Source organism: Halyomorpha halys, unplaced genomic scaffold, assembly GCF_000696795.3.
Source record: "Halyomorpha halys isolate HHAL.00 unplaced genomic scaffold, Hhal_1.1 Scaffold1110.1, whole genome shotgun sequence".
Classification (NCBI taxonomy): Eukaryota; Metazoa; Arthropoda; class Insecta; order Hemiptera; family Pentatomidae; genus Halyomorpha; species Halyomorpha halys.
The window spans coordinates 69,701-89,840 of NW_027115576.1; the positions used below are offsets into that span (position 1 = coordinate 69,701).

Genomic DNA, 20,140 nt, shown 5'->3' on the forward strand with positions numbered 1-20,140 from the left:
ACATATATACATAACTTATTCTATATAAATCACGATATAGATTATGTACATTTTTTTTTAAGTTAATAGTTATTTACACTAAACTTAAATAATTTCATTATCAACTAATTTAAAGGTGTAACCTCGGTAATCTGAACTAATTATTGTAATTATTGTAGGGTGGTTTTCGGATTACTGAAAAATTTGATTTATAGAAAGTATTAAGAAATTCAACAATATAAATGTACATTACTATTTTTGTTATTTAAATGCTTACATATTTTAAAGGAAATTTCAGTTTGAATTTTTAAAAAATTGATCGTTTTTAAAGAAGACTGTTTTTTTTTTCGTCAGTTGAGTCATATAACATTGCAGCTGTATTTTGGGTGGCTAAAATTTTGTTTTCTTCTACATCTCAAGTCAGTAATGCTAAGTAGTGATTTGATTTGTTGAAATTGTAAGATTGTTGATTTATGAGAGAAAAATTATTTGCATAATAAAATAATCTTTTTATGGATTTATTTAAAATGTGATAAAAAAAAAATGAGTTCACCAACAAATTTCTACAATTAATTAAATTATTTTCACAGAATCAAATGATATATACAATACATATTATGTATTTCTAAAACAAAATATTAGAATTAGATTACCCGATATCGAAGCGGTGTAAAAATGTCTACTTTAAATTTTCATGGTGATAAAAATAAGTTCTCTGTATATCGGGAAGTTAAAAATGTCCTTTACACATATGCACTTTTATTTTAAAACAAATGTGTTATCGCATGCTGAGTTTTCTAAAAAAAAAAAACTTTTTTTTAAACGCCATATCGGATTATTGAAGTGTTCGGGATACCGAAATTCAGATAACCAATACTACACTGTATAAGGAATAGTTAAAGAATATCAGACTTAGACCAATATCATATTGTATCAACACTTCATTGAAATTATAGAAGTTACGTGTAAGTAACCATTAGTTACAAAAAAATTGAATAAAATATATAACTTGTCTTATATACGGTTATATAGATCTACCATAATTTTTAATTATATTAGATATATTATTTTAATATTTATCCTTTGGTGACTTAAATTAATAAACACTCTTCTGTATCCTTCGGTTTTATTAAAAATTAATAATTGATGAGGTAATCCATTAGGTTCTTTGCCAGGAGTTCAAGTTTATTACAATTTCTGAAGCTTGATCCTAATAGTTTATTATTCAAGCACTTCTCCTCTAGGATTTAGCTTTAGAAGCCCTTTGAGAACATTTCTTAGAAAAGACTTGTGTATCTCAAAGGGTTTTACCCCCTCCCCTTCACCTGAGATAAATATATAAATCTTAAATAACCTAATCTTAAAATATAGGTGTGGAAATTTCAGCATATAACGGTGAAATCGGCAGGTTGAACATGTCTTTCACATAGGAGTAAATCTATGCAATATTCCACATTTGTAATATACAATATTTTTCTGTAATCTCAGAAATAGAACCATTTTTTTAATATTTCAAAGATATGGAAATAAAGAGATTTAAATGAACATCTCTTACCCCCGAAATGAACTCAAATGTATTTAAAATTAGGTTTGAAAAGTGTAAGACCACTTACTGGACCTAGAGAATGATTTTGTATTTTTTCATCAAAGCGTCTAAACATCAAAATTATTTTAAATTTCATAAAAAGTAATTGAAAGAAATTAAGGTAATTTTTTTGCTATTCTATGCCATTCATAATTTTTTTCGAGAATATATTAATACGAAATGTTCTAAATAATTATTTAAAATTATCATTAATTATTATAAATATTGGATTAGAGCTAATTGATTTTTTATAACGCAAGTGTTGAATTTTCGATCATTTCGGTACCGACTGAAGGTTTCAAACGTTAACGTATTAAAACATTTTGTACTGAAATACCTCGAAAAATGACTTTAATCTTATTTTATATTGTTTTATTTAATTTATTGACTGATACTTACAACTCTATTAAATATATACAATAATTAAATGTGATGCGAGTTATATTAATGATATGTTAATGATACATGATATGTTAATGATGTTTGGAGAATCAACCCATTAGTAGAACTATAATAACATTTGTAGAGGAGAATCCTCGAGACCATCATCTTTTCAGACCCTTAAGAGGATTATCAAGTAATGAAGGAGAGGCCAGCCTAGAAACAAGTGTGTTTGGGTAGTGGGGAAGTTTATCATGGAAGGATTGGTATCTGGTTCTGCCCTATTCGGCAACATATGGAACATTGAGATCCTGATGGATGACTTCGTTTGAGAAAAAGTAATGAGCATTACAGATTTTGGACTGTGAGGTTTGGATTCAGGGGGGAATTCGGAGGTTTGGTTTAGTGGTCCCCCAAGCTCAACTCCGTATGTCCAGATAGGCCTTATTAATGCCATATTGAGTCTTTGGTAATGGATTGGAAGTTTAGTCCGTCTGTAAATTCTGTAAAAGTCGGAACCGACAAGCAGTTTCCTGTCTCTTCAGTTTTGTATGAGGATTTCAAGTCAATTGTTTGTTCATTATATATGTTAAAAAAAATTATTTAAAAATTATAATTAAAAAATTGTTAATATGATATAATTCTTATCTGAAATTTATGAAAAGCCGGCATTCAATAGAATGACAAGGCACTGTGTAAATTCCCTGCGTTTTGGTGTAATGTATGAAATATGAGAATTGCCTGCTTGCTTTCATTCTTTAGAATGACAAATGCTATTCAGACAAAGTAGGAAAAAAGATCCTGATAAGACTATTATATAAATGAAGTTTATTCTGAAAAGATGAGAGTGATATAAAAAAATGTATTAAAAATAAATTATTTCTTTTTAAAAAAATTAAAATCAACCTACATGATTTAACATGATAGGCTTGAATCATATTTTGTATTACATTTCACTACATTTTTAAATGTAGCATGTGCCACCAAGTGATATTCGAAACAACTCAGAGTTGGGGACGAATGACCTCTAGATGAAACTAAAGGTAAAATTGTCATGGTTACGATATTTATTTATTAATGGTTCATAATAAGGGTGGTGTCTATGACGATTTTTGTCCTAGTTTTATCTATAACTAATTTTTAAAAAAAATTAATCAGAAAATCATTCAATCATATCAAAACCATATTTTGCTGGTTTCTATTTTGCATTATACAGAAAGCCTAGGAAATGTGTGAAATTTAATGATGATGATTTCAAATTTTCATAAAATTTATTTAATGTTAATTATTATGAAATATTTAAAAGTTTTACAGCAAAACATAGTATTGTTTTATAAGATTGAAAATAAATGAAAAAATAAAGATTAAGTAAAAGAGATTTTTCTTATAACCGCTAGGCTTTTATGACCACATTAATATTTTAAGTTTATTAATAAAGAAGATGGCCACGAGACCAGCTAATGTAAAATGTCATTAGAGTGCTACCATTGGGTAGTTTCTCTACACGCCTGTAACACTCCAATTTAATTTAGATTAGATTTACTAAATGTATTATAATGTACAGTTGTAAATAGCAACAAATAAATATTTAAAAAAAGTTAAAAAAGTTTATTAATACGTGAACTATTTATAGTAAAAAATAATACCTTTATTATCATTGTCTAAATCAGTTGATATAATTTAGACTAGATTTTGCAAAGATTATTTTGTTTTACTTTACTTTCCACAAAAACATTATATAACAATAACCCCCTAATTATCATTAATTAATTGATTAGATATTTATTTAAGATATTATCATGGGACAGTTTTTATAAGTAGTACAACCAATAGCACTCCGCACCATGGATGTGGCAGACACTGGACCAACAACGTTACAACACACAAAAGCACATACAATACTCCATAGCTATTGATTGAACAGGAAGGGTAATCTCACCGTGGGTTGCGGGACAATGATTTCGATGACAATGGCAAAGGACACCAAAGGTGGGTTGAAAAAGTTCGAGGTAGCGACTCTACTAGCTTTCGATCTTGGCAAAGTTGGCGAAATTTTTGGCTCTATTTTATGTTTTAATAATAGCTCGAAGTTAGATTGTCGGTGTAATAGCCCATTAAAGAATTTTTAAAATTTTATTTACGTTTATTAAAAATTCTACCATTTACGAAAAATCCAATAAGAAATATTACTTAACATAATTAAAACTCATGAAAAACTAAATTATATGTACTTAAAACATTCGGTTAATTCAATAAATATAATAAAAAAATATATAAAAATAAATTCAATAAAAAGAGAAGACTGGCCATTTTTAGAGTATATTCAGAAGAAAAAAAATATGTTTATAAATATTTATACTCCTGATTTTTATGTGAGTCATGCTGGCTGCACCAGATAATAGATTATTATTTTAAAGTTCTATTTGAATATTTTCCACTTGTACTTGTTAGGTTTTTTTTTATTAAATTAGTAACACATTGAAATCTGAAGTTTAATTACATTCATAAAACCTGATCCCAATGCTTAATTTATATCTGTTAAATAATAAACATGACAAGATTGAACAATACTAAACATACTGTTTCAATAAAGTTTACCATTTGAGGGCGTAAGGGGAGAGGGGTGGAAGTCTTTGGAATGGCACTGTTGAAATTATAACTAGAAAACTAGGTGTTAATTCGGTCCATTGGCTCTGATTTGATTCTCGCTGGGTTATAACAATGACATGTGGTCTTTGGAGTGTATTGATTTTCTCCAGTTCTTCTCCAATCTAACAAAATCTAGAGTTTTCCAAGAAGTGATGGAGGGAGGGAGAGGGAGCAGGTATCTTGTACGGATTCTGTTAGCAAGCAAAATTTAAGATTAATTAACTTTGTGTGCTTTGCTGATCCAATGCATCAATAAAGCATTATTTAAAAAACACACATACAAAATGAATTATTATTTACAGTTTTTTGACGGAGTTCAAACAAATGGTGTAGAAAATCAGGAATCCCAATTGAACAAAATCTTTTCAGAATTAAATTTTTCGCAAGGATCCGTTATCATAATGCTGTTCTCTAAGTTCTTATGTTTATTTTTAACAACATTTACGCGCAAATCATCAGTTTTGTTGCATCAATACTTTGTTGAGATGATACTTGTATAATTCGGATTCTTTTGACTTTATCTGTTTCCTGTTTTTATATCCATTATAAAACAAAATATTTCAAGTTTTTTTTTATAAGGATAAATACTTCGATTGGCCAATTATTTAGGTAAATTTCTAAAAATTTTAGATACGAGTAAATTAAAATTGAATATATAAAAAAAAATTGTTAAGGTTTCCCTTCGTGGTGGCCTTAGTTATCTCACTTTTCAAACTGACACTCCAGAAATATTTAAAAGCGCCTGAAATGGGAAAACGGCGTGAAACCCGCCGTTTTTTTTTTTTGTATTTTTTTTCATACCTCCTTTATTCATTGAAACAAATACAAATACAAATGTCCTGCAAATACATTTTTGTCCTTGTATTGCCCGAAGGCATTTTAAGGAGTTAAGATGGTATACTTTGGTGCATAGTTTTGTTTACCAGGGAGTAGAGAAGGACCGCTCTCCTGACTACCGCCGTTTTCGGTCGAACGGTTCTATATCACTTTTGAAATATTTGCTTAAAATGTAAAGAGGGGACTTAAGATAGATAAATCAAGCAACGCTTAAAAAGCGCCTGAAATTGGAAAACGGCGTGAATATCAAAATCTAATTAAAAATATCGGGGAACAACTTTTCAATAGAATCAGAAGCTTGCGAAAAGCAAGTGTCAAAATGTAGGTATATACGTCCTGGCTTATTAACTGAATCATTATTCATGTTGATTCATGACTCTACTCTAATATTAACATTACTGTAATAATTAATGTAGATGAAGAGTTGGATTTATGAAAGTGGAACTTTAGTTTTTAATTTTTGAACATTGAAGCCGTTTCCGTCCCATACTTTTCACCACCCTATAATTCATATTAACACATTTTTTTGTATTTTGAACTGAATTATAGGTAAGTGTGGGACGGAAACAGCTTCAATGTTAAAAAATTAAAAACTAAAGTTCCACTCTCATATATTATCATAAAAGCATATACAATACATTTCATGTATTAAAACAAAATGAACACATACAATAGATAAATTTTAAATTATAATAACCAGTATAGTGTTGCATATCATAGGGATATCACAAGGACTTGAAATATACTGTAAAATCACTTCAATCCCATATCTCTATGTAAACTAAGGAAACTTCTGCATGAATTTCAAAACATATTATCTGGTTTTTGCCCTTATTTATGAGGACTCACCATCTTAGTAAGTTTTGTGTAAACTGATGGACTTTTATTGAATTCAATACTATTTTTGTAATTTTCGAGAAAAAAAAATCTATAAATCAAGAGAGCGAAAATTATGAGAAAAAAATAGTATTTACTTATTAATAAGAAACAAAATTTGGAAATTTCTTGTTTTAGGGTTAATTTGTACCAATAAAATGTTAATTTTATTTTAATGGCGTTATATGCACTCCAAGATGTATCAAATTAAAAAAAAAATTGACGGAATCCTTAACTTTTGGCCGAAGACAATGACTTTATTAATTTTAAAGCAGTAAAAAAAAACAACGAAGAATTGTGGTTATGAAAAACAAATTATTTCTATAAAACGATTTGCTGTGTAAAAGAAAAATATTTCCCTCATGCGGTAGGAGAATTAGGTAGGGAAAAAAAGAAGAAGATGGAAACATTAGAAAACAGGAGGCGAACTGTGGAAACATTCCCAAGAAAACAAATGGGTTTTTTTTTTCTCATGCGGAGGAGCTGTCACGGCTTGGGGTGAAGAGACGTTATCAGTTTTTTTCTTCGGGGCTGAGATGAAACATTCGTGCCCCGAGGGTACGCATCCGATGGCAAGTTTTTATTTCCTCAAGCGTAATAATGGCCGGGGGGAGGTCGGCAATCCAGTTGTTAACCTCTGCTTTTCTAATATTCTTTGGTTACCGTTGTAAAGGAAGACCAGATTGGAGTAAAGTAATCGGAAAATAACTTACAATAATTTATCTAAGATTGGGATTTTAATTCCTAATGATGTAGGCTTTGAAAGTTTAAAGCTTTGAAAATAAAAACCTCTTGTTAATTTTCTTAGAATTTTTTCATGCCAATAAATCATTATTTTTCAGGAATGAAAGCTGTACTGGGGAACGAATTTTACTTTTAATTTTTGAAGAATTTATCTTAATTATTTAAATAACAACATGCCCAATGGTTAAATAGGATTCGGCCGAAGGATCTCCACGATGTGAAGTCCTTAATAAATCCGTTTTCTTCATATCTTCATAAGAAGATTTGTTGAAGATGTGTTGTTAGAAATTAATCAAAAACGGATAGCGTTGTTTAAAGGGCTTATTACTATTTTACACTATATTTAAGTGCCCAAGTAAAAAACAAAATTCCTCGACCGCAGGTAAAGTAGTGTTTCAGTCTAAAAACGAGTTGGCCAAATCTAAAATATTTCGACCAACTTTCAGTAGGCTTCCAGATCCGGGGAATTATCGAGATAAGAGTTATATGTATTTATCAAAGTGGGACCCCACGGGCCGATTTGTCCTGCCCGAGGGCAGATAGTCGAGGGACAAAGGGTAGCTGGCTTTGAGTGTCCCTTGAGATAGCCCTATCTCATATCCTCTGTCCTCATGCGGTAAATACCGTATATATGTAAAATGGAATAAATGTATCGCCACAACAGTGAGGTTTGTAGTATTCTCCCTCTCAACGAAACGTTCGTGTTAAAAAAATTCTGAACAAGTGAACACGTACGTTTCCGTGTTCACTTGTTCAGAATTCTTTTCTTATTCGTTTTCGAAAATAAATTCTAGAGTGTATTTAAGAATTTCATATTATATTTCTTATACAACTACTGATATGAATTAGAAAGTTTATTTGTTGAACCACCAATACAAAGACTAACGCTTATACTGAATATATAAAATACAAAACAGAAATAAACAGACTGAATACTAGGGCGTAAGAACAGTCAAGACATGGAAAAACCAAATAATCCACATCAGTAACATTTCGCTCTTGATGATTGTAACTACAAAACATGTATTTATTAACCTTAAAATGTACATTTTAGTGTTTAATAATTAATAAGTCAAAAAAATTCAATTTTTTTTCATTGTTGGGCAAGAAATTGAGAGCAGTAAGATCTCGTAATGTCGCAAAATTTTGGTTGTTTTATTATTGAATGAGCTTCTCAGGACTCTAATATATATGCACTCATAATGAAATAAATAAAGCTGTACCACTACAACCCATGAAGGGGAGCAGTACTTTGTAGGGAAGTACTCTAACTAAACCAAAGGTAGTGCAAAGGGGCGATTTGGTCAGAATTAGGCTTGACCGTCAGATTTTACCCTGATTAAGGTTACGCACTTGTGAGGCTGGTCGGACTCCGAAAGGACCTTCACAAATTCTCTCTTAGTCTCAGTACTATAGTTACATAACAAATGATTATTAGTTACAGCCGGATTTGAACCAAGGTAGTAGCGCTGTGCCTTAATATATAAAATATCTTGTTGTATATGTGTGTATATATAAAAAATGTTTTTCCATTATAAAAATGTTAAATTAAAATAAAATTTATTCGTCGGTTCCGAACATTATTTATTTATTTTTTTAAATTTCATTGGTTTGAAAACTATTCAAATTAAGTTAAAAAAATACATTTTACAAGGTTAACTGCTTGGCTTATTTATTAGTCAATATAATATGTCCGTCAAATATGTCCGCTGTCAACGGGAAGCTCCACTACAGCATTGGTCCATTGCCCAGCGACTGTCGAATGTTCCGGATGCCCTATTTCAGTCTATATTCAGTTACGAAACCGAAATCGCGGCATGTGCTGATAGACTTGTGGTGGATAGGGGCAACCAAAGTGTGAGAACTCTACGACAGTCGTTACGTGAGGAGGCTATCGAAGAATGGGCCAGTTGCAGATGGCAGGGTATCGGTGTTCGCCATTTCAAAGAGACCCCGAAAGCAAATAGATATGTATGCGACAAGCAGGTACTCTCGGGGTCAGAATGGGCGAACGCCCTGAAACTTAATATCAATTACGCACCCCTGCGTGGAGTCCCAGGAGCCAGTGGACAGCAAGGAGAAGTTGGGTCCCTCTGTCGCAAATGCGGCAGAGAATCTGAAATACCAGCGCATGTGCTGGGAAAATGCCCCAACAACTCCCTCCTTATAACACGCCGGCACCACAGGGTCAAAGAAGAATTGATGAAGTTCCTTGAAAGAAAAGACTTCGCCTGCTTCGAGGAGGTCTATTGTATTGACACCGACGGATCCGTAAGATATGCCGATATTGTCGCGTTTACAAAAGTCGGAGACACGGCTCTTGTCTTGGATCCGACGGTGAGATTCGAAAGTAATGACCTCGAACAGGAAGGTGGAGTGGAAAGGGGAAAAAAGAAAATATATGAAAAATGCGTCCCTTTCCTTAAGGAAAAATTCCGCGAGACCTTCGGAGAGAGAGAGAGTTCACCGTGAGAGGCCTCTGGTTTGGATCTCGTGGAACAATACCAGATAGAACAAGGAGCTTCTTAGAAGGCCTAAGTGTTAGCATTGGGGATATTGCGATCTTGGCGGAAAATATTATTTTGGATTCCCTGGGGATCATACACCATCACCTCCATGGGAATTAGCTCGGAGATTATTCTTTGTTTTATTTATTCATTTTAATATGTTGACCTCTCTATTTGTGTGTTTTAACGTATTTATTCATTAAATCATTTTATTTTATTAATACTATGTTTTTTTTAAAACTTATTTATCCATTTAAGTGTTTCCTGTAACCGGTTTTTTTTTTTTATTATATTTTCCTTTTAATCTATGTGTTATTCTTATTCTCGTAAAATGTATCTAGTTGTTTGTTCTTGGTAGACTTGCTGTGACTATGAATGAGGGTCTGATCTCACATTACCGTCTAATATTGAAATTTTTTTAGCGGGTCACTGAAGAGGATCTAGGAGGGTGAATTCCGGAGAGCGAATTTGTTGATTGGGTGAATTGAATAATTGAGTGGAAATGAGAGGGAATAATGGGAGTGAGTGAAACATTTGTATTGGTTGTACAGACCGAAATGGATTGTAAAAATAAGCTGTAGGGGTGAAAAAAAATGTTTATTATATCCTATTATTGTATATCTTTTTTTTATGATTATACCATATATGTGTAATGTAAATATGCCCAATTAAGGATTGATAAGTATGCTGTGGGAGATAGCAACCTAATGTATTTAGGCAACATAGATGAATAAATAAAGTATTTCTCTCTTCTCTCTATTAATGGGTATATTCTTCACATGTCTGTGTCATGTCATTGTATAACTTACATCTAATTTACTCGTACATATTTTTAATGCAATTGTAAATATCGATAAATAGATTATGAAATAATGTGCTTTAGTTAATTTTAATTTAATAGAAAAGTATCGTATACGGTATGTTGAACTTAATTTACCAATTAAATCTACAAATTTAATTTTCAATAGGTTCCTCTAAAATGTAATCATTTTTTGTACTGTTGATGTTTTAAAGTTCTATTTAAAAATCCACTTATATTTCCTTTTATTTGTTCCAAAATGTTCTGAATTTATTTTGTTACAATTGACTACTTCATCATTCTGTACTTTTAACAACTTTGAAAAGAGTAAGTTCACGCAACATGAAAAATTAACTTTATGCACTGGTAAGTAATATATTTGTATTAACCTACTCAGAAGGTAAATTTTTTTTTACTATAACTGACTTGCCATCCATTTAGTGGATTTATTTCTGAGGCCTCCTGAAATAAAATCTGAATCAATGTAAATAAACTAAATCATAAGGGGGAAAGGGTGGCCTAATCTCACCCTATGCATAGAAGGGCGAGGTTGTGTCGAGAATAAAAAATTACTTCAACCATTTCCAATTACATGGGTATGTATCTTGCTTCACTAAATTCAATCGAATATATATGAAAATAGGAAATGATATTAAAAAAAATAAAATAAACTACTAGCAATCTCTCGTCTCATTTTACAGTACTATTTGTTATTCCGTTTGTCTTTTATAGATACTCCAACTTAATTTTAAATGGGGTTGATAACGTTTTTTGTTATCCTGGTAACGGAATTTCAAACAACTTCTTTCCACTTAGTTAACGTGAATGAATTTAAAATGAAAAATAACAAAACCATGTCCTGAAATACATGTTTACTATAAAGAAACCTAATAACCTTCACATTTTTAATATAATAAACTATCCGAAACTCAAGTTATTCGAAACAGAACATGGAATTCTGGCACAAAATGGTAATTGAATAAGCTATTTAACTTGATAGTGTAACATTGTTTGGCATTTTTGGATCTATCGATTACACCACACATTATCTATATCGATCTAACAAAACTATTTTAAAGCATAATAATTTTTGTAATAAGGTGCTACAGTGCTACGAATCGTTGCCAATAAGACTGTTGGAGGATAACGGTGGCTTGTAAATAGCAAGGAGGTCGAAGGGGAGATGGCAGGAAGTGTGTGATTACAGGGCGGAAGAGGGGCTGCGGAGGAAGTTGGCTTGTACCATTCCCGAAATATAGGAGGCAGTCATGTTGTTCTTGCCTAGGTAGTCAACAGATCTGTTATTTTGGGCCTTCGTTGGTTTGGAGAGAATCGTTTCACACTTCATTTTCAGTTTAAGTAACTTCAACGTTTTTCGATTTAATTAATTTTATTGATGAATGGAATATGGTCCGGGTGCGGTAAAAAAAACTCAAATAGTAGAGAAGAAATATATGTTTACTTTCTTTAATATTTCTTCTCTTATCTATCTGTTACTATTACCCTTTTCATTTACTATTTACAACCTTTAATTTGTCTTATTATATCTTACTTTTCATTTTATACCCCTGTTATTTTACACTTATATTTTTCTTTTTTTCCTTTTTGTAACTAAAGTGTTTGTATCTTTTTTAGCCCTGACGAAGCCATGCAACGTGGGGCGCAACGTTGGCTCAATAAAATAGTATAATTATCTACTATTTGAGTTTTTTTTTACCGCACCCGGACCATATTCCATTCATTCATATAATAAGTTATGGTTGAATAAAAAAATAAAATAAAAAATCAATTTTTATTTGCACGTTTTAAGGCCATCTGCGTAGAAGTAACTCAATTTCGCAAAATGGTTCATATGTATGTGTACAGCCTAACTCATTAACGTATATGTGAAACTAAATCACAAATTAAAGACAAGCATTTGTCTGAGATGTTATGGTTTGTTTTTGTCTAAAGTTGACATCCTGGAAATGCCAGGTTTTATGTGAATGATTTAAACAATTTTTTTATCATTTTCAAGAAAATATCTAACGAATTTGATTAAACTCAGGCTCAATAAAATGATCCGTCAGGGTTAAAGTCAGAAATTTTAAAATTTAATTTAATTTACATGACAAGATTCCATGCTAAATTAAATTGAACAGGAAGTTTTGGAGCAACAAAAAAAAATTAATTATCCTCACTGTCATAAACATTGTTTATATTAACAATCAGATATCACTCCTTCCCTTATAGACTCCCTAACCACTCAAACCCCTTATTTTCTTATCTTGTATCCTCTTCCATTCCTGACAATCCTCCGAGGCGCCTGAAAAGAAGATGGCCACGAGACCAGCTAATGTAAAATGTCATTAGAGTGCTACCAATGGATAGTTTCTCTACACGCCTGTAACACTCCAATTTAACTTAGATTAGATTTACTAAATGTATTATAATGTACAGTTGTAAATAGCAATAAATAAATATTAACAATCTTTACTAAAGTATAGAAGAATTAAGTAAAAGGGAAACAAAGAAAGGAATATTTTCTCATGGTTAAAACAAATGTCCTGTAATAAGATTAGAAGAGATTTAGAATATACCGCAGTAAAGCCAAAAACTTAAAAAAAAAAAATTATATCTAACATATGCAGCATATGGTCGTTATGACGTTAGTTCATTCTTTCACTTAGCTATATACGGAATTATTTCCAGCTGATTTTTTTTTTTTTTTCAAATTTGACGATAAGTTAAAGTTTAAAGTGATGCTCCCACCGCACTAGATTTTTCAGAGAATCATGATAATAAATACTGAAAAGAACTATTGTGTTCTTTAATAGTTACTTAAACACCTATTCTCACTAAAAAATGAAAAACCAATTGTTACTTATTAAAATTACAGACAGAAGGAATAGTCTTTTGTATCGTTATCTACAATTAGAATTGATAAATTCATCAAAAAAATCCTTTACAAAATTTCATTGCCAGTAAGGCAGCAGTTGATGAATGGCTTACAACCCATAACTAATGCATGATACTTAATCTGTATTAAACTATGTATATATTTTATTTATAATCTGAAATACTTTCTTGAGACTGGTTAATGTTGTTTAAATAAATAATTTAAATTTTATTCATTATGTCTCAAAATAATTTTCTTTTCTTTACAAATCCGACGTTTTGGCCAATTCAGCCATCCTCAGGGACAATCTATCACAAAACAGCTTTTATTACATCTATGATCCTCAACAATTCAAAATACTTAACAATATTATTTATAATTTATCTTACCTTAATAACAACTTCATGCAGGCTATTCTGCCCAGGCCAAATCAACAATTTATATGAAACATTAAAACATTAGGTAAACATATATATTTTTTTCTTAATAAGCATACCCTACATTATGTCTAATTATTTAATTAGTCAATTTTCACATGAAAACAAAAATTAAAATTCTTTATCACTGTCATTTATCTGTTATAATTTATCACAACAATGCTTGTAACCTTACCTCCACTCAGGTCAAGCATTAAAATTATTTATTATAACTATATTTTTGTTAATTTTCCTCTTCCTTTCAATAGTAATATTCCTATCAAGGCTAATTATAATTATCCACATTTAATTTATCCCATAAATGTAGAAATAATCCCTAATAACTAAAACCCAACAATATCAGTTGCTAAAAGGAAATCCAGGTAATGCCAACCAGGCCGATCTTGTGAAAATTAAATATTAAAAAAAATTAAATAAATTGTTACTTTACAATTTTTTAAATTCAATAAATATTACGTTTGTGGACGAATGAAAAAATACATTACAATCCACAAACTACATTTTATTTATTTATTTAATACCATATCGGCCTGCTGGGCCTTACGTGGTTGATATAACGTTAATTGTTTTTTGTAACAATTGGTATTGAGGGAGGGGAGGTTAAATCTAAATATCAAACTATATTAAATAACATAAATTCATAATTTCAGATTTGTGGCTCATTATCTAGTTCAAGATATTTGTATTATATTTCTAGTAATGTACAATTACATTTTGTAGCATAATATTAGAATTCAAAAACTAATAACTTGATAATTAATCACCCGAATAATAGAATTGAGTTATCATCTCTTCATTTACTAAAAAAAGTTCTCTAAATAAGTAATTTTACTTCTTCATTTTATTAAAGCTAGTAAAAGAACTTCTTGAAAATTTAAACTGACAGAAGCAAATATACAAGCGTCCAATATACTCGTTATTTTTCAGAAACAAAGGATGTACAGTTTTTCTTTTCGCTTTAGAGAATACTAGTATTTGTTTTGTTTTTTTCAAAAAATGGATTCAACAAATTTGAAAATAAAAAAATATTATAATTGAGATATATTCTTTTGTCTTTGACCTTCATTCTTTTAATTACCATTTCAAAGACACATGGAGATATAAAAAATCTTCATACAATCATCCAGCGTGTGCTTGCCACGAGCTACCTTAATTTGAAGAAAAAATCTTTTTCATTAAAATTCATTTCTAAATAGAATGATAATGGCATTATTTTGCTTTAATTAAAGAATTTTAATAGGCGATTCAACAATTTCATTTTGATTCATTTCATCCTAAATATAATTTTTGAAGTATTTTCTTATATTTTAATAGGATTTTCTGTATACTTAACCAAAATTAAATTTAAAATATTTCGTATTAAAACTTAAAATCTTTCGAATTAAAGTCGATTGCTAAACGTTAATAGTCTTACTACTTTTGTTCTTCACTTTTAAAAGACAAAATTGAGGATTAATTTGTCAGTTATTCAGCACGAATAGTCGGTTTCTTTATTATTTGTTTTATAATTTTATCATAAAAAAGTATAAAGTTCACTAAGACGTATCAAATTAAAATATTAACTTAGGTAATGTGTTAGGTGGCAGCGGTAAAAGTGTGGCAACGCGCCAGTCTACCAACCCAAGAGTTGTCAGATCGAGTCCTGGTCCCACCCGGGCTTTTTTCAAGCATAAAGTAATACAAAACTTACTCACAACCTCCCCCGGATATTTAAGAGGCCCGTTAAATATGGGTGGCACACACAAAAAATAGGGGTACAAATGACGAATCTGATCCTACATGTAAATTACATTTTTACAATTTGGGCAATAATTAGTACTATTAAGTGGACAGTTGCTTTTGTAAAACGGGGGTTGGTGCGCTACAAAAAAAGGACAATTAGATTATGTGTTAAAAATTGTTATTATATTATACTACTAAACCTATATTACACTACTTATATAACTTTATATAATGAGCTTTTTTTTATATACATGTGTGTGTTAAAATTGTTTTCTTTCCAACAGAGAGTAGGTTAGACCGGTTATTACACTAGTTACCAACCGATTCTAGTCAGAGTGATAAATTTGTGATTTATTTTGAGAGTCTGCCAAGAAATAAAAGTCAACCATCCTAGATGGAATTAAAACCTGCACCGTTTCTGACAATATAAACTTATGATAAAGTTTGGGGCTCAACACAATTAATAAATAATATTAATATGATTCTTTTTACGGAACAATGAAGACATTTGCTGAATCGCTTTTATGTAGTTAAATTTTTATTGTGAATGAAAATGATATCACCTAATTAACTCCTTATATAGCTATATAAATGATAATTAGAGTTTTTGAAAATGAAAATTTTTGAAATGAGACATTTGATCTGAAGAAGGATGAGATAACTTCAGAATTTAAACTTTAACACTATGCGAAATTGGCTTGAACTACATAGGGTAAATATAATTTAATTTATAACTCTATCTTGACTGAATTCATAGTGTAAAGTTGTCTGTACGATGACGAAACAATCACTAAAAACATTATCAGCATTGAATAAACATCGCAGTTTAATTTTTGAATCTAGCAGATTTTGTGTTGATTTTGTAGACGAAGGTATGCAGGCCTTAATCGTTGGTTATGTTGAAACTTCCTATTTCGTTAGATTTTAGATGTTAGAACTAATTACCATAGTCAAATAGTAATAATCTCGTGAGAGAAATACTCCACGAATACAGGCCGTGAACAGGGATCTGAAAGGTTTTTGAAATGGGACCAATATAGGTTGGGACCTAGTCCCGGCTCAGTATTAGCTAAATCAAATTGGCTCTGGATCGTGTCTCGTCTCCTGGAAAATCTCCCTCTTTTTCCTCTTCTCATTTTGTGAATGCCTTCTCAACATACGACGAGGAAGGAACCATGTAGAGATAAAAAACACTGAATCAGGTCTGATTTATTGTAGTTCGTAATTCAATATTAATCGTTGTACGAAATCCAAATATATAAAAGATAAATATTTTTAATTACTCAAAAAATAGAAAAAACTTATGATTTTTTTTTTAAAATTTCATCGACCAAACACGAATGAAGTGCTCCAAGAAAAAGGATTAAAGTATAGTATCGTGGTATACATGGTTAATTTAAGTCTGTAGTACTGCAAATATATAGACAGATGCTGGAATATGTTTATAGAAATAGGGAATATGTGTAGAAAGGGAAGAATGACTGATGCGTTAATCTCTATATATGTTAACAAATTCAACATTTATTTTTTTCCTCTGAGAAAACAGAGTTCAGATTTTTTTGCGATTGATGCAGTCAAGGTAATCAAATCTTACTGCCTTCATGTTTTGTATTATATCATTAAACGGATTACCAATTAATTTTAATTTATTTTATTTCTAATTCTAGATTCAGCAACGCATATTATTTAAATCGGTATTTAAGGTAAGACGTCAAACACCATAACATATTTAACACAAAGATGTTATATAGACTTACGAAGCTAGTGAAAAAAATTTATAATTTATTGTAGGAAGATAGTCTGTGTAGTGGTCAATAAAGGTTCAAAGCAGTAGAAAAAAAACTAATGTTAAGCAACGCTTCGCCCCACTTTTCAGGGCTTCGTCGGAGCTGATCCTGATAGAAAAAGTACATCCTCTTCCAATCTTATAATAAAAATTCAACTTTATTTATTTATTTTTTATCTGTCTTCGGTTTTAAATAATTCTGTCAATCTAAAACCATAATAAATAATTTTTAGTGAAATTCCAGGTTAACATCTCTAATCTATTCCAGGTTACATATAGACATTTCATCCTTAGTAACAAACCATAGCACATGTTATATGCGTAGACAACCCTCCTGATTAAAGTAACATGAGGTGGTACTAGGCTTGGAGGCTTATGTTTGAGTTTCTAATGAGCTAAAAATGAGCTTTTTGATGGATGAAATAAGTCATGGGTATAGATTGGTATCCGTAAAGGATGTTCCTAGCTGTTAAGCGCCCATCTACTTTCCTCCAGAAATGTTTAGAGAAGCAATCTAAATACTAATAAGTCGTATATGAACAAGAACTGTTTTATTCAACTAACTAACAAATTATGTATATTAAAAAAAATAATAGAATTATTGATTGGAACAAAAGAGTTATAAATAAAGCCTTAGCATTTATGTAATAAAATAAAACCTATGCAAGAATCTAAAACCCGCCTGTACATTTCTTTCTTTAATAAATTAAAATCATACTGTAAATATCAATAGCACTCCATGTTCCTTTGACAATTTTTATCGGAAATTTGTTATATGCATATATGCAACAAAGTTATTTAACTATAAAGAATGTTGAGCAAATTTTTGTTAAATGATGTTTTGTTACTTGTTTTAAAATAGATTGTTTCATATGAGATAAATGCGATACAATTCAAATACTGTTTAGTAAAACTGAAGAGTTTTTAATTTTTGAGAATGTTGATTTGTAACAACAAACAGACAGGGCAGAATTAAAATTTTGAAATAAACTGAAACAGCTTTTGGTAAATAATTTTAGTACTTAGCACAACACTATCTATCTGAATTTTTAGTTATATATTTAGACAAACAGTTACACATAAGCCCTAAAATTAATCCTTATGCAAGACAATAACATTCTGCATCATTTCTTTTTGGTCGATCCACGAATTTTTTTAATGAATCCGTTTCAGATCATAAATAAACTTATATATCACAGCCATACTTTGAATCTAAGTCAACAATCGCCAACTTGTGATCTATGACCTAAGCTCAGCACACGCCATAATTTCCTAGGAGCAAGGTTTCTGCCGCCATGACAGTGAGGGGGGACTAAGAGGAGAGCTTTCCGGAGACAGGAAGTGGGTAATTAGCGGCCGGAAGTTGCCTTACAGTGGGGCCAACTTTAAAAGATTAATGAACAGATCTGACGAGGGGGCTGATCTCGACAAAAAGTGGGAATGTTGCCTGCTCCGTGAGGGATTTAAGCTTCAGAGCATTCGTTTAAAGGTGGGGTAATAATAAAAAGAACATCAGAATTTACTTCATAGTTAATATTAAGAGTGATAAAAAAAAACCTAAGCAAATAAGTAAAATAAAAAATAAATAAGTTATAAGTTATAAGTAACAAGAAATAATGTAAAAATTTTATGTGTAATTATCAGAATAGTGATATATGATTTCGTTAAAAGTAACTGAAATTACGTCATTATTAAAGTTTGCGTACATTTGTGAAATCAAATACTTAAACTTATTTTTTTTTAAGGCAATAAAATTTTAATTTTTAAAAAAATATTTCTATTGCTGCTGAGTACCGAAAAAAAATCTCATATTTTTTAATTTAACTTTGTCGGCAGACACAAGATTTCGGAATGAAATATATATTTTTCGGAAGGTGGATTAACCTAGTTGGTTCTTTATAGTTTTCATTTGAAGAACTATTTACTATACTATTTAAGTGCTCAATAATTGTATCTCAGCATTTGAAATAAATTTTTGAAAATTCCCCAACTATGGTTTGATTAATTTATGAATCAGAATAGGATTCAAATACGTAAACTATATACCTTTGAATCAAAAACTCTTCTAACAATTTTGGAGGCACTTCAGTAGGATAACAATGTTCTATGAATGTACATTAAAAAATAACGAACCGTGCAGATTCTTCAGAATACATTAATTAATTCATTGATTAAATAATAATGTAAATACCTAGGACTCATACTATAGATGAGTATAACCCTAAAAGGAGGTACAGTAGTTTTAAAAAGGGAGTGAAGCTGGATGAGTGATATAATATTTAACCTAATCAAAACGAATATGAGTTTGCGAGATATGATTCTCTCTCGTGCCTCTTATTTCATTTTCATTTTTTAAATATTTATTTTTAACTAGGATATAGCATTCCTACAAGGCACTGTTCCCTTGGTCAACGTGTTCGCTGAGGGAAGAGGTTCAGACTCAGTCTAAACCCAACCATTCATCACTAGTAAAGAGGTTCCTTCCCACTCGTGACAACGCAGACGGCGAATAAGCGCCTACCCTGCACACAGCGGATCCCAGAACCTACCTTAAAAAGTCCTTCAGGCAAAGAAAGGACATTTATGTTTGTTACGTACTATGTATTATTATGTATACATGTGGATTTGTTGAAAATAATAAAATTGATAGAAAGGCGAGAAAAAAAAAATATAGTATTCAGAAACGTTCTCTTTTTTTTTTAAAAGACTTAAACAAAAAACTGAACAAAATAAAATTTAGTAACAGGAATGAAGTAATTATTTTAAATTTTAAACCACAAATGTTTCTTGTTCTAAAATTAAATTTTAATTTATTTATATATAATTATTATTTATTTATATATTTAATTATATTTTAAAAAATTTAAAAAATCTATCTTAGGTCAGCTCTTACTGTATAACCCCCTCGCAGTATCTACTTTGAAGTCTGTCAAACCCTACAACATCTGGGAAAGGATTGA

The 20,140-nt window shown here is 30.5% G+C and overlaps 1 protein-coding gene across 1 annotated transcript in view; it reads left to right on the forward strand.

Annotated features, from left to right (window-relative positions):
* Window positions 1-8,740: 8,740 nt before the first annotated feature.
* Window positions 8,741-20,140, forward strand: part of LOC106688344 (neuroligin-2) — a 58,541-nt gene continuing 47,141 nt past the window's right edge. Inside the window, exon 1 of the mRNA XM_067052605.1 lies at window positions 8,741-9,037. Within this exon, the coding sequence (XP_066908706.1) occupies window positions 8,741-9,037 (297 nt within the window). The remainder of the gene's footprint in view (window positions 9,038-20,140) is intronic.